The sequence below is a fragment of the Osmerus eperlanus genome, chromosome 15, assembly GCF_963692335.1.
Source record: "Osmerus eperlanus chromosome 15, fOsmEpe2.1, whole genome shotgun sequence".
Lineage (NCBI taxonomy): Eukaryota > Metazoa > Chordata > Actinopteri > Osmeriformes > Osmeridae > Osmerus > Osmerus eperlanus.
In genome coordinates this window covers 13,416,899-13,430,352 of record NC_085032.1, presented here as the reverse complement: position 1 = coordinate 13,430,352, position 13,454 = coordinate 13,416,899, and the positions used below count along the sequence as shown (strand labels likewise).

Genomic DNA, 13,454 nt, shown 5'->3' with positions numbered 1-13,454 from the left:
ATTTATTCGCCATGGAAGTTTACACAGACACGGAATTTACGACATTATTACTATATTATATATTACTATATCATTTACTATATTACAATCATATCCTCAGATTTTTTCTGAGTTCACTTGTGTACAGCTGTGAGGCTTGTAAACTTATGAGCACATTTTCAGCAAATATTCACAGAGCAAATAACATACGATGTTCCTACATTTAGAAGTAAATTTCAAACTCAAAATAGCCTACATCAGTGGGAAAAAAAGATAGAATCCAATATACTATTATGCTTTTGAAATGGTCTGATAATGGTCGGAGAAAAAATGTCACACTGTAACAGAACGTTGTACCAATGCAAATTTCTCTGTTCCACACGCTAGTTGTCGAGGTAGGCTGTTGCAAATTACTGATGACGGACTGATCCCTTGCTTATGTCAGGCGCTCAAGTCTCAGCCTATTGGGTCCATCATTGACGGGCAGACTGCGGACTGAATAAAAGCGAGTGAGAAGCTGTTGAGCTGAGATCAGTGAGGACTGACCGTTGCAGTAAGAGAAGGGAGCAGCACTGGCAGCTATTCGCAACTCACTGAATCCCTGAACTTCTGATTCCGGACATCAACCGAATTTTTTTTGAGCAAAGTTACTTAAGCTTTTTTGAGATTGGCATTGATTGATTCTGTAGCCTACTCAAGCGACATTCTGAAGTCACTGTCTTTTCTTTATCAAGACACAGAAAGCATTTTCAGATCGTTTGTGGTAGTTTTTCACTGATAATTTAGACAGTTTGTCTAAAACCACAAAACTGCCAGTTCGCTTCTGGTTGAGTTTATTCTACCTCTTATGGTAACAGTATAAACCGCAGTAGAAACGTTCTCTAGTTCCAATATTTCCATTGACTTGTTTTTAGTCGGAAATTGCATTTAAGATGATGATCATTATCGCTGAATTCTTCGTGGTCATATTGAAGGTGCTCTGGGCTTTTCTAGCGGCTGGGGCGAAATGGGTCGTGCGTCCAAAGGAAAAGAGTGTCACAGGACAGGTGTGCGTGATCACCGGGGCTGGAAGTGGCCTCGGGCGGCTCTTCGCTAAGGAGTTTGCTCGTAGACGGGCAGTTCTGGTGCTATGGGACATTAACAGCGAAAGCAACGAAGAGACTGCAGAGATGGTGCGGCAGATTTACCGTGAGCTGGACAGCCCGATGTCCAAAGATGGTGAGTAGCCTTTATTCAATTTAAGGAGATTTTACGCGCAGATGATGAGACTATTGGCCTTGGTTTACTAGCATTTATTTTAACGATATAGATTAGAACAGGATTTGCAACAAACTTAACTGGTCATAGTTAATAGATCGATAACAACGTGAAAAACCTACAGGCAGCAAAACATTTATTTCAAATTCTTGTAATTGAAAGATACTTTTTTGTTTAAATGAGCAACGGTAGTGAATAAATAAAATTTAAAAATCCCATTCAAATATACCATACTTAACTCCCTAGTGCAGTACTACTTTGCCGTTGCCTAGGGGGCGGACTGTATCATGTATTCACCTCACCTTGAGCGCTCTAGTTTCTAGGGCTATAGCAACAAGGAAGTTCAACAGGTCTTTTGAAAACACAAATAGAGTTAATATAAAACCTTCTACATGCTCATGACAACTGAAATGCTGTATTCGTGTGCTTAATATGTGTGCATGCATCCTCGTTCTCATTCCTCTTGTGTGTGTTTCTCTTCAGGAACTGTCGGAGGGGTAGAAGAGGTGCCCCCTCTCCAGCCCCAGGTCTACACATATGTGTGTGACGTGGGAAAACGCGAGAATGTGTACTCCACCGCATTGAAGGTGCGCCAAGAGGTAGGAGACGTGGACATTCTGATCAACAACGCCGGCACTGTCTCTGGTCATCACCTCCTGGAGTGTCCGGATGAGCTCATAGAACGCACTATGGTTGTAAACTGCCATGCACACTTCTGGGTGAGTACCCTGCCAACTGCCACCAGCACCTTTTTAAAGTTGCCCCAATTTACCTGAGTCGAGTACTGTAGTCATCCCATTGGGGTAACTGTGAACTTGTGGGAGTCGCAAGTATTCTCCAGGTTTCGAACTCCATGTGACTGCTGCAAAGTTATTTTGTGAGTAAAGGGCATTCTACCACACTACTGTATCTGTCATCCGCAGACAATCTGATCTCCTTCCTAATCTTGCGTCTGTATCCGAGATCAGTTATCCTGGCGTTTGCTAAGGTGCCAGCTGGACAGGAATCTTTGTATACTTCTTCCCATCCCTGCTCTCTGTGTCTGCCAAACACAATTTCATTTGAGAGTGTGTGTTCCGATGGGGGATGGGAGGAGGCAGAGAATAATATGACCATAAATAGCTGCCTTTGCATCTATAGACTTCAGATCCAACTGGCTCTCCTCTCCCAGACATTCATGGGTTTGGTTTGATGTGTTTGAAGGCAGCTGTTTGGCAGCTCACTCTGGGGATGATCCCCATGGTATGTCCCCCCCCCCCCCCCCCCCCCACACACACACAGTGGGACAGCAGCACTAACATCCACCATGTGAGGAGACGTGGTTATGTTGCCATTGGTTGGAGCCATCCCACACCTCTTCAGGGTGCTTGGTGGTCAGGAAGCCGTGTTCCTTGCCTGCTCCTCCCAATTCCTGGTTTCTCAGTCGTTTCCTCTCACTCCCATCATCTTGGTCTGCCAACATGAATATTTATCTTGGAGACAAGATGAACCCCAGATACAGCAAATCTGTCCATCCTCACAAAAACAATATGTTGGTCTTCTCAAGTATATGTGTGTATTTGTATGTGTTAGCACACCAAGAGCGTCTAGCCAGGCTTGGTAATTAAAAGCCCATTGAGAAACACTTCCTGCATGAGTGGGGAGGGGAGAGGCAGTGTTTGTGTTAGACCAATTCTCACTTGCCCCCCCCCCCCTTCTAATTAAGCTCATGTTAGTAAACGAGTGCATGCTGAGGGGTGCAGAGTGTATTGTTTGGGGAGGACCACCCCTGTAGAGAGAGTATGGTGATGTTTGTTTAGAGACCTGCCGTGCTGAGTCATCCTCTGTGCCTGGAAGGCAGTTTTCAGCCCAGCGTGGGGAGATTGAGGCTGCCATTTGTTTGGGTTTGTTTCTCAGAGTGTGATTGGTGATGTGTTCAGTCGAGCCTGCGGGCTCAGTGCTTACAATCTAGGACTCGGGGCCATATTGGAGTAGAAAGAGAGAGCCTTTCGTTTGGTTACTCAATGACACCCTGAAACCACATTGATGTGATTCACTAAATTGAGCATGAAAAGTTCTTGCGAGACCAATGGGCCGTGCGCGTGAGGCAGGTTGTATTCTTTGCGAATAGACTCCATTCATTCATCCACACGACTGCCGCCTTGCACTATTCTCTCAGTCCAGTCAGGATCCAGCGGTTTGGTGTTGTAGTTTGGATTCTCATTAGCGCTTGTGTCTCTGTTTTCTCTTGTTCTGTGGCGAGCCTGGTTTCTCTGAGGGAGGGGGGCAGATGAAAGCGGGGCCTAATGAATGGGGACAGGCAGAATGGAGGATGTGGTTCATTAAAGACACAAGCTGGCTGAATAGAGCTAAGACCAACAGGACCTGTCGTCTTCCCTCCTACACAAGCACAGCGCCCAAGCGTCTTACAGAGCATATGATGGTGTATTACACAAGCATCTGATGGGAGATTTTGGGCGTACAATAGTTTCTAAATGGCCAATTTGTGGGACATGACTCAAATGGTCTGTATCACTGTTTAGTCATTAAGATGAATTAGATCTCACGTCCAGTTTAGTAAGACCTGTGGTTTTCTAAGGTTTGTCATAAAGTGTTCATATTACAAAAGAAAATGCTTTTCCTCTGGTGTGCTGAAGGATTGTATTGAAATGGTAGCTGTTGAGTTTTTCTGTCAGTTTGATTTACTGAGTGGCTCCTTCATTCTGTGCTCTACTTTCTCGAGCTCGTCCTCTCTGTGTTCACATAACGGCCTCAGGCACATTCTCCCCACTTGTTCACGAACTTCATGTTTCTGAGAAGGTAAAATGAATACCCTGATGTCTGGATAATGTGTTCTTTTGTTTGGCTTGTCTAGCATGTTATTTTGTAAAAACATCCTACAGGCATCACAATAGCTTGGCCCACCCAGGAAAACCATTTGAGGCTGATTATCAGATAAGCAATGCCCTTCCTCCCCAGGCTCAGTCTGGTGAGATTGTCTGCCGCAGCTGGACTCCCATCCTGAACGGCAGTTAGAAGCAGGTTAACAGAACCCACTCCACCTAAACGCTCTGCTGAGTGAGCAACCAGAGGAAGGCAGTCCAGATGGGAGAATGTTGTTCTTGTGTGTGCGAGTGTTTCATTTTGATGGATACTTTGGTGGGAATGGAGCGCCGATGAAGACGTGAGCAGGAAGTGAGCGGTTATCTAAGCGTGGTTGACTGCCAGACTCAGCCCTACTTCCTCGGGGTCCCCCCCTCCTTCTCTCTCCCACCCAGGCTCCAAGAGCCCCTCTCGGCCCCCAGGTCCCCCAGGCCTGCTGAGGAGCTGCTGCTGGGGGAGAGGCCAGCTCACTTCTTCTTGCCGTGTCTTACCCATCCCTCTCTCTCTACCTCTCTCTCTACCCTTCTCTCTCTCTACCCCTCTCTCTACCTCTCTCTCTCTCTACACCTCTCTCTCTACCTCTCTTTCTACCCCTCTCTCTCTCTACCTCCCTCTGTTTTTAAATGAAGATTAGGGAGAGGAAGCCCTATTTTATTGCCTGGATGATGCCTTAGTGCTTTAGCTGGGTAGGGGGTGAGTTTATTATGAAAACAACCTTCCATATTCAGGCCGGCAGGACGTTCCGTAGGTATTGGTGAGCAGTCGTCCTCCTCTGCCTGGGAACATCTGACCTAAAGCCCCCAGGACTGGGGAGGACCGTGGCGGGAAAGAAGAGGAAGGAAAGAGGGGAGGAAGAAGGGGGAAGTCTCATGCCGTCCGATCCACAGGCGAGAGGGTAATGGCAAGCTGCTGCCTGACCCACTTATCTGACAATTGGTTTCTTGTCTGTGGATCAGCTTGACGAGATGCCAGGCGACAGGAGCCAAGTTCCGCAGGCTGCATTCCTGCTGCAGCCAGAGAAAGGAGTCAGCCAGGCAGAAGGGTCCTACTTGACTGGTTTTATATGGGGCCCTCCCCTGTCCTGTGCACCTGTACTCCCCTCTGGAGTCAGCGCCACTCACATGCTAGAGTTTCCATCCACTGTTTAATGAGGCTGGGAAAAGCCAAGGCTCTGCTGGTTAGCCTTGTTGAGTGGTTTGCTTCTAAAGGGAAGTTTGGGAAGTTTCCATCAGTGAGTGCTTAGGGAGAAAATGGAGAATGACACAGATATTTATGTTGACAGTCAGAGCGTACCCCCATCTTGGATGTCGTGCGGCCGCCAGTCCTGGCGACCACGGATGAAACTCCGCCTCCGTCGTCATGGCAACGGGACCGGACCGTTCGAGCCTTGGATTGATTGTCGGGATCCCAAAACAAAACGCCATGTGGCGAATCAAGCAAGGACATCCGTGGTCATCGGGAGGGGTCAGTCTCATTAAATGGCCACCTGGTCCGTGTCGAGGCCAATACTTGTTCATATTCCTGTTGGTCACTAATCCAGCCTGACACCACAGCTGCGAGTAGCTTTGTGTATCTTCAATGCCGCCAGTGGTACGCACCAATTAGGGGGCACAGCGGGCAGGGCACCCCCACATGGGCCACGGAGGCCTGGCTGTGTCGTGGGGTAATTTAGCGGAACGGCGAGCTTTGAGACCCAATTACGCCCGCTCTGATGTAAGACATGAGCCCCTGTTTGCTTTCACACGTTTTGTGTCCGAGAGGTGCGCAGAGGTCATGCCAACATGCCAGGCCTGTCATGAGAAGTAGAACATGAGAGGGGGGCCTTGGGCTGGGGGGGGGTCCCGTTCTGACGCTTTCTGTTTGTCTGCTCACTGATTAGAGAGGGACGTATGAGCTATCCTGCCATGAAGGAAAGTATTCATGTCAGATCAGTGATTACTTTCAAAACATTTTCAGCAAGACTGCAGAGCCCTGTTTTAATTCAATGGAATCAATGTACCCATGTGCATGTGTAATACTAATCTTATTTGAAGTTTTCCTTGGTTGCTGAAGGACTCTGTCAGAGACATTCCAGTGTCCACTTAATACTTACTTCAACATTTCCTGCAGTCAAGGCATTTCAATTGTGGAATAAATCATGAACAGCACCAGGAACAGCACAGCCCTGGTCTGTCGGTTGCTGTTGAAAAGTGAGCAGGGTAGAGTTGGCATGGCCCAGGTACATCTGAGCTAATGCTTCATTTGCACGCAGAGCCCCCACTCATCCAACGCCATCTTGGCATCAAGAAACCCTATCTCAGCTTTGGCCTGCCTCAAAACTCTCCCTTCACTCAAGTTGAATATTGCTGCAATTTCACATTCAGTGTCCTGGAAAATTAGAGGTTTGGCTCCGAGTCATATCAGTTTTACCTGGCTTTCGAATACGTTTTCACAGCAGACAGTTGCTCTCTGACAGCTCCTCAAATCCCTCTTCCCCCGGTCTAACAGTTGGCTGCCTGCAGTTAAGTTGGTGCTTATTGTTGTACCAGGCATGGCAAACGAAGAGAAACATGAAAACGCTGTATGCTGTCGGGGAACACAAGAGATGTACATATACAGATCCTATGAAAGTGAATGGGTCTGACAAGCCTGGCTTATCTAAGGTTTTAACGAGACTTTCGTGCTCTGCTCTCTGCTGCCGGCCTTGCAGCACTGCCTGGTACCACTCACTCTGCCTCTCTGAACTTCTCCAGCCCATGTCTGGAACTAGGTGACGTCATTCCCAGCCAACACTTTCTCCCTTAGATAAAGTCAGAACAGATATATATATATATATATATATTTTTTTTTATTTTTTTTTATTTTTTTTATTATTGTTCCCCCTCCACACCTCTTCCCAGCCTGTTCAGATGGTAAGCACAACATTCTTAGCTGTCTTGCATCACTCCATTTGTCTGAAATGGCTCTGGCCTTGTCGCTGACAAAAGGCCCGGTGAGTGTTTAGAGCCCTCCTGGGGGGAGATTGATTGGTTCCAATTCCCATCACCGCCATCACGTGTCGCCCCTGCTGATTGGCCATGCTGTGAACAGGCCAACTCCAAAGTCAATCAACGGGGTGAGAAATGGATCTCACTCTTAATTCACTAAGACCCCCCCCCCCCTCCATCCCTCCTTGTTGCCCCTCCACCTCCCCATCTCTTCTAGTGTTGCTCTTTTCGCCAGCTCACTGATTGGTGGAGCCACTTAGGTGCTCACGTGGCAGGTAGTGCTCCTCTTTCATGTGTCCTCGTCCTCCGGTCCCGGCTCTGCGGGCCTTGTCCTCCATACAGCAGGCCACCGGGCTACGGCTAGGTTAGCCTCTGAATTGCATTGTGGGACGTGCTGAGTGAACGGAGGTCTGTGATTGGTGCTGTCGTCACCTCTTTAGACCGGGCCCCTGTCGCAGGGTACGCGATCTGTGTGGGAAAAGGAACAAAACAGCACTGTAGATCTCATCTCTCGCCATCTCTTTCTGCCTATCGTTTCACTTGTTTTTTTTTGCACTCAGTTCAAAAACATTGAGTTATTAGAATAATGTTGTACGACTGTATGAAACAACTGTTGAAATATTGCCTCACAGAGTCTACACTTCCAGTGGCCTGTCTTTTTTTTACAGAACCATACGAAAAAATATTCAAAAGAGCTCCTCTCTGCATCACCATGGATAAAGAGGGAGAGAGAGGAGGATCAAAGGGCTTTGGCACAGATAAGCTGCTCCAGTAAACTAACCTTCCTTTTTTCCTTTCTCTTCCTCTCTTCTCCCCCCTCCTCCTCTCTTCTCCCCTTCCTCCAGACCACCAAGGCTTTTCTTCCCAAGATGCTGGAGCGAAATCATGGCCACATTGTGACGGTTGCCAGCTCTCTGGGCTTATTCAGCACAGCTGGAGTGGAGGTTAGTACCACACACACACACACACACACACACACAAACCCTCCGCATCCACCATTTCTCCCTCAACTAGACCCTGGGTCTTGGCTGGAATACAGACAGAGAGACTGTCCTAAAGACTCTATGTGCCAGCTAGCATGCTGTGACCAGGAGATTTACCCTTCTCCTAGCAGCACTCCCCCCAGAAAATCCAAACGACACAGATCAGCTTTAGGGGGCCCTTCTGGGGCTGGAGCAAGCTGACAGGACCCTGCAGGGGACAGACATCTTCATCACTGCTTTAGAAATGATCTGGAGCTCACTCAGTATTCACCTCACAGCTACTTTCAATGGCCTCTTGCTTTTTTTTTTTTTTCCTGTTCTCTCAATTGATTTCCTTTTGTGTGTTGATGATCTTGGTGTGTTTTCAAATTATTTTCTGTCTAGTGACCTTAGAATAAATTCCTGGGCAACTGCCACATTCTGCTGTGTTCTAAAAGGACCCTCAGAGTGTATTTTAAGGATTGTTCTAGCAAACGCACACTCGCCCTCTTTCTCACCAGACTGGATTGGTGTCATTTTCAGCTGGTCTTTAGGAGGCCACTAACCCATAAGTCTTTGTTTTTATAGCTGCACGTTTGCTTTTGTTGTTCAGGCATTCATCCAGAACGATTAAGTCTCCCTTCAAAGGATGTTGAGCTCAGTTGATTTTTGTTGACCTATTATACTTCCTCGAAATGCCTTGAATGTGATTTTAAGGCTGCACATTAATTTGGGGACCAAAGCTGGCAGGCCTGTCATGTGGGCACAGCCAAATCTCTTTATTTCCCTGTGTTTATCGACACGCATCTGTGTTTGCCCAAGTTCTGTTTGAAGATCATTTTCACGGCGAACCACATCAAAACATTCCCACCAAGCTGAAGCTTCTCCTGATGCACTGGATAAGAATGCTAATGAAACCATAGGGCTGAGAGCAGAGGGCTTGGAGGGGGCGTTTGCACCAGTGTCATTACCAGGAAGAAGAAACCTCTTAAGCCCAGGGCATGTTGGGCAAATGTTCATCATTGGTGCGGTGTGGCTTTTACAGCGATGCATGTCCTGTCATTACCCTCACAGGACTACTGCGCCAGTAAGTTTGGTGCCATCGGGTTCCACGAGTCTCTGAGCCATGAGATCAAGGCGTCTGACAAAGAGGGCATCAACATGACCCTGGTGTGCCCATACCTGGTCGACACGGGCATGTTCAAAGGCTGCAGGATAAGGTAAACAAGGAGTGCAAGTGAATCTCGTTTCGCTAACATGAATGTGACTGGTTGTGTTCAAGCTGAATGGGGAACATCATCTCGGAATATGATGTACCTGGCAGGAGAGGTCATTATGCGTTGCTTACCCAAGGGATAACCTTCCCACACCTTGCAGGACAGTGCCTCTCACTGTCTCTCTGCCTGGGCCGGTCATGGAAATGCCTTGCCCAGTAGATTATGTTCGACCCAGTTCTATGGGCATCTGTGAAATCCTCTGGCATTGCTTGTAAAAAAGACTGTACACATTAAATTTGATTAGATTATTATTGGTGTGGTCACACAGGAAACTATGGCTGTATATCCCCATTGACTGAAGTGTATTTGAGTGTTTTCCCATTTAATAAGCCTTTTTATTGGATCTATTGACTTCCCCTCACAGAAAGGAGATTGAGCCCTTCCTTCCCCCCCTGAGGCCTGAGTTCTGTGTGAAACAGTGCATGAGGGCCATCCTGACCGACCAGCCCATGATCTGCACGCCTCGCATCGTTTACATGGTCAACTTCATGAAAAGGTGAGTTGTACCTTTTTCCTCTCTCTCTCTCTCTCTCTCTCTCTCTCTCTCTCTCTCTCTCTCTCTCTCTCTCACCCCTTTTTTTTCATGTCAAGAACATATTTCATGTAAAAATGCCTTTGATCTAAGTGTGACCCATGTCTCTCTTTCTAGCATCCTGCCTTTCGAGGCCATCGTGTGCATGTACCGGTTCCTTGGGGCCGACAAGTGCATGTATCCCTTCCTGGCCCAGAGGAAGGAGGCCATGAACAACAACGAGGCCAAGAATGGGATCTAGGGGGCGCTGTTTCCACCATACGCAGGGGCATATAGCCTAAGAGTACAAGGATACGACCACTGGGGATGCATTAGGAAGGAAGAAGAGAATGGAAAAAAAGACTGAATCTAGACTGGTGCACTTGCATTGAGCGGATGCAAAGGTTTACCATATTGTTCCTCTGGAACAAGGAAAGCTGTGTAGTACACAAAGGATGTAATTGTATTTGTGTTTTTTTTTTTTTTTTTTTTTTTTAAGGATTGTTTAGAGATACCAATCATCAATATACTGTGTCAATAGTTTTGAAATCATATGAAAAAGGTATTCAGTAATTAACTATTTACGTAATGTAGTCACCAGCCTTATCTAGTGTCTTTGTGGAAATATACAGTATGTTACTGTACAAACAGTAAAATCTTGTCACTTTTTATTTGAATTTTTTTGTAGACATGCACTGTAATTACTGACTTTCTCTACACTGCCAACTCTGTGTAGATACGGTTTAACTTGGCATTTCACTACCCAGAATCCCCTGAGGCACAGTCCAACCAATCAGAATGGTCTAAATTGTTATCTACGTTTGCTGATGTGTCTACTGAAAGGTCATTGAGTTCACTGTCAACTGAAGAGATTCCATCCATTTATAATCCGTTTCCATGTACACCATTTGTTTACAACATTGTTTTCTTTTTAAATGCCTTATGTTAACATGATTTCTTTGGTTAGCATAAAATTGATCTCTTCTTGTTTAGACACACGTGAACACACTTTCCAGCTCAAACTAACAGCTACCTTTTGGCTTATCCAGTTGGGTGGCTCTTTCCAGACATGCAATTCTGTCATGTGGAAGTACTCATGTAACTGTTCAGAAGACCCATCCCCCAACTCTAAACCTTAATTAAGTTGCCCTAATCTAATTGAAGCGATGAACTACATTGTGCTACTCTGCTGTCTAGAGGGCATGTATTGATAATCAGCTGAAGAGAGCGCTGAAAGATCTTGTCATTGATGTGCAAATTCTGACCAGCGATTGATTGGTTTGGGGGAAAAAATAAAGTAAAAAAGAATATTGGCAAAATCTTATCGTTTAAATCATTATTTCATTTCTAAGACAACTAAAACCCAGTGTTTGGGACCTGACATCCAACAGCCAGAGATGTCTTTGAGGGAACTGTAAACATATAAAACAGTAGTGATGCTCTTATTTAGTGTAGTCTGTTGTCCATCTTGTTAAGTGTGAGATGTAAACGTTTTAACTGTTGTACTCCCACTAAGGACATTGCTGTCTCCACTGTAATTGATGTTTGGATATTTTATAAAAGTTTTTGAATTTCAACTACATTCCAACAGGTCTCATTTCTCCAGTCACAGCGATGAGCCTAAATTCTCTACCTCTCTTTTTTTTTTTTGCCATTCGTTGACAGTATAACATACGCCTCTTTTTGTAATATTTCTGAAGACTGCTCTTTAGTCGAGCAAATGTGGTTCTGATGTTTAGTGTCTTTACCTAACTTAAATTAATAAAGTGATTTAGATTATTATGTGGTGTGTGCTCACTTGGTTCCTCTCAATCACAAACATGTTACCTTATTGTAGAAGTGTGAAATGAAACGTTTAGACCCCCTCTGATGAAGACACTACAAAAGTATTCTGTCCTTCCATCTTCTGGGTCTCTGATTCTGACATCAGTGCGTGGGACTGAACAAGCTGGCCAGTTCTAACAAGAAAATAACTACATTTATGCATTTAGCATTAACCCTAACCCTAACTAAAAATACCAATGTTCATAGACACATTCTAAGTTAATCTAAAGGCTCTTTTCAGAGCCTTTAGCCTGCATGGCCAAGCATTGTGTCAAAACCCTAAACAAAGGAAGGAGTTCGACATAAGCAAACCATCACAATGGGGACAGTATAGTTCCTACAGGAAAAAGACAGTATCCTGTAGGAAGTGGACATTAAGAAACAGCCTCGGCTTATTCCCACAGATATTCTATTATGTTAGTAAACATCCCTCAGATCTTCCTTCACGTTCTGGCTGTTGCTTTCGGTGTCATTATCATTGTCCTCTCACGTTGTGATGGGTGAGTCATCCCCATTGATATGGGTGTTGGCTTGAGGGGTTATGACACGTTTGTAATACAAGAGATGCTTACAGAGTACCAAACGTGACTGATAACAAGGAAAGAAATTCAATTTAACGAATAGGCCAAAATCAATAGGTGACGTAGCTAGCTACACGTTATCATAAACCCCACTCAACTGTGCTAAGCTTTAAAAAGTGTAAAAGGGATGACTACATTCAATTACTGTAATCACAAAGGGTGGGAGGGAAGGCCGAGCTTTCCCCTAAAAAACAATATATTTCACGAAGGTCTGAAAAAACAGATTATACATCAACGAGACATAGTCTACTGAGTTTACAATGGAATGATTCACTTTGTGTAAACTATCGATTAATGGATGAGGAAAAACGGTCTTTCATCTTCAAGGACACAGGAAGCAGAAAGATCATTTAGATTGATCCAAGATTATTTGCAAAAATAAGAATGGATCTCTCAGCAGGGGAAAGAGTACGTAACTCACGTCGATGCATCTCCCAGACATTCTAGGCCTACCGCTTGCAATCCTTTGTCCAATTATGCTTGAGTGTGCAGATGTCAATATCTCAGCCAGCAGCTCTGAAGCTCTTCGGCCGTGACTAATTGGGGCTGGATGAAGTTGCTTTCGGCAGATTAGTGCTATTATGAAACAGCCGTACGGATAGCTTCAATCCCGCAGCCAACAGACCAGCCAGCTACTGTTTGGACTGCCTTAACCCTTGTGCAGCCTTCGGGTCATTGTGAACCTTGGGGTCATTTTGACCCATCGTTGTGTTGCGACAACTTTAACTAATGAAAAAATTAAGTCAAGCATTCTCTTTTAACCTTCGCGCCGTGGGGGGTTCTGAGACACCGCGAAGGTTAAAAGAAAATGCTTTACTTTATGTTTTCATTGTTGTTGACTGTGAGGCAATGCACTGATAAGCCGACCTGTAGCAGCCAGGTATAGACATTCGTAGAAAGTAGCCTACTCAACTTCAGTTTAAGGCAAACTATCAGAACGATGTCTCGATACCGTAATTTAGGTCATTCATCAACGTCTGGAGGATTCCCTTCACTTACTTCCTCCTGTTAATACCGGTCTAATTTAGAGGACTTTAAGGGGGGTCGATTGCACATAATTCAGGGGGGGAAAATCAATGGTGCTGGCGTTTGCTCCTGTGTGGTACAGCCAGGCTCAACAGTCACATCGATTTTGTTCTATTTTGGACAATGAGGTCCACTTTCCTCATTGGAGGGACAGAACAGCTTATCCATTCTGGGTTTAGCTCTGGTTTCCTGACGATTCCCCATGCGCC

The 13,454-nt window shown here is 45.5% G+C and overlaps 1 protein-coding gene across 1 annotated transcript; it reads left to right on the top strand.

Moving 5' to 3' along the window:
* Positions 1–497: 497 nt before the first annotated feature.
* rdh10a (retinol dehydrogenase 10a) lies at positions 498–11,596 on the top strand. Its single transcript, XM_062479715.1, has 6 exons — positions 498–1,197; positions 1,720–1,955; positions 7,910–8,008; positions 9,101–9,246; positions 9,668–9,799; positions 9,953–11,596. Exons 1-6 carry the CDS (start codon positions 912–914, stop codon positions 10,074–10,076), a joined length of 1,023 nt encoding a protein of 340 aa, XP_062335699.1. The 5' UTR covers positions 498–911; the 3' UTR covers positions 10,077–11,596.
* The last annotated feature ends 1,858 nt before the right edge of the window (positions 11,597–13,454 follow it).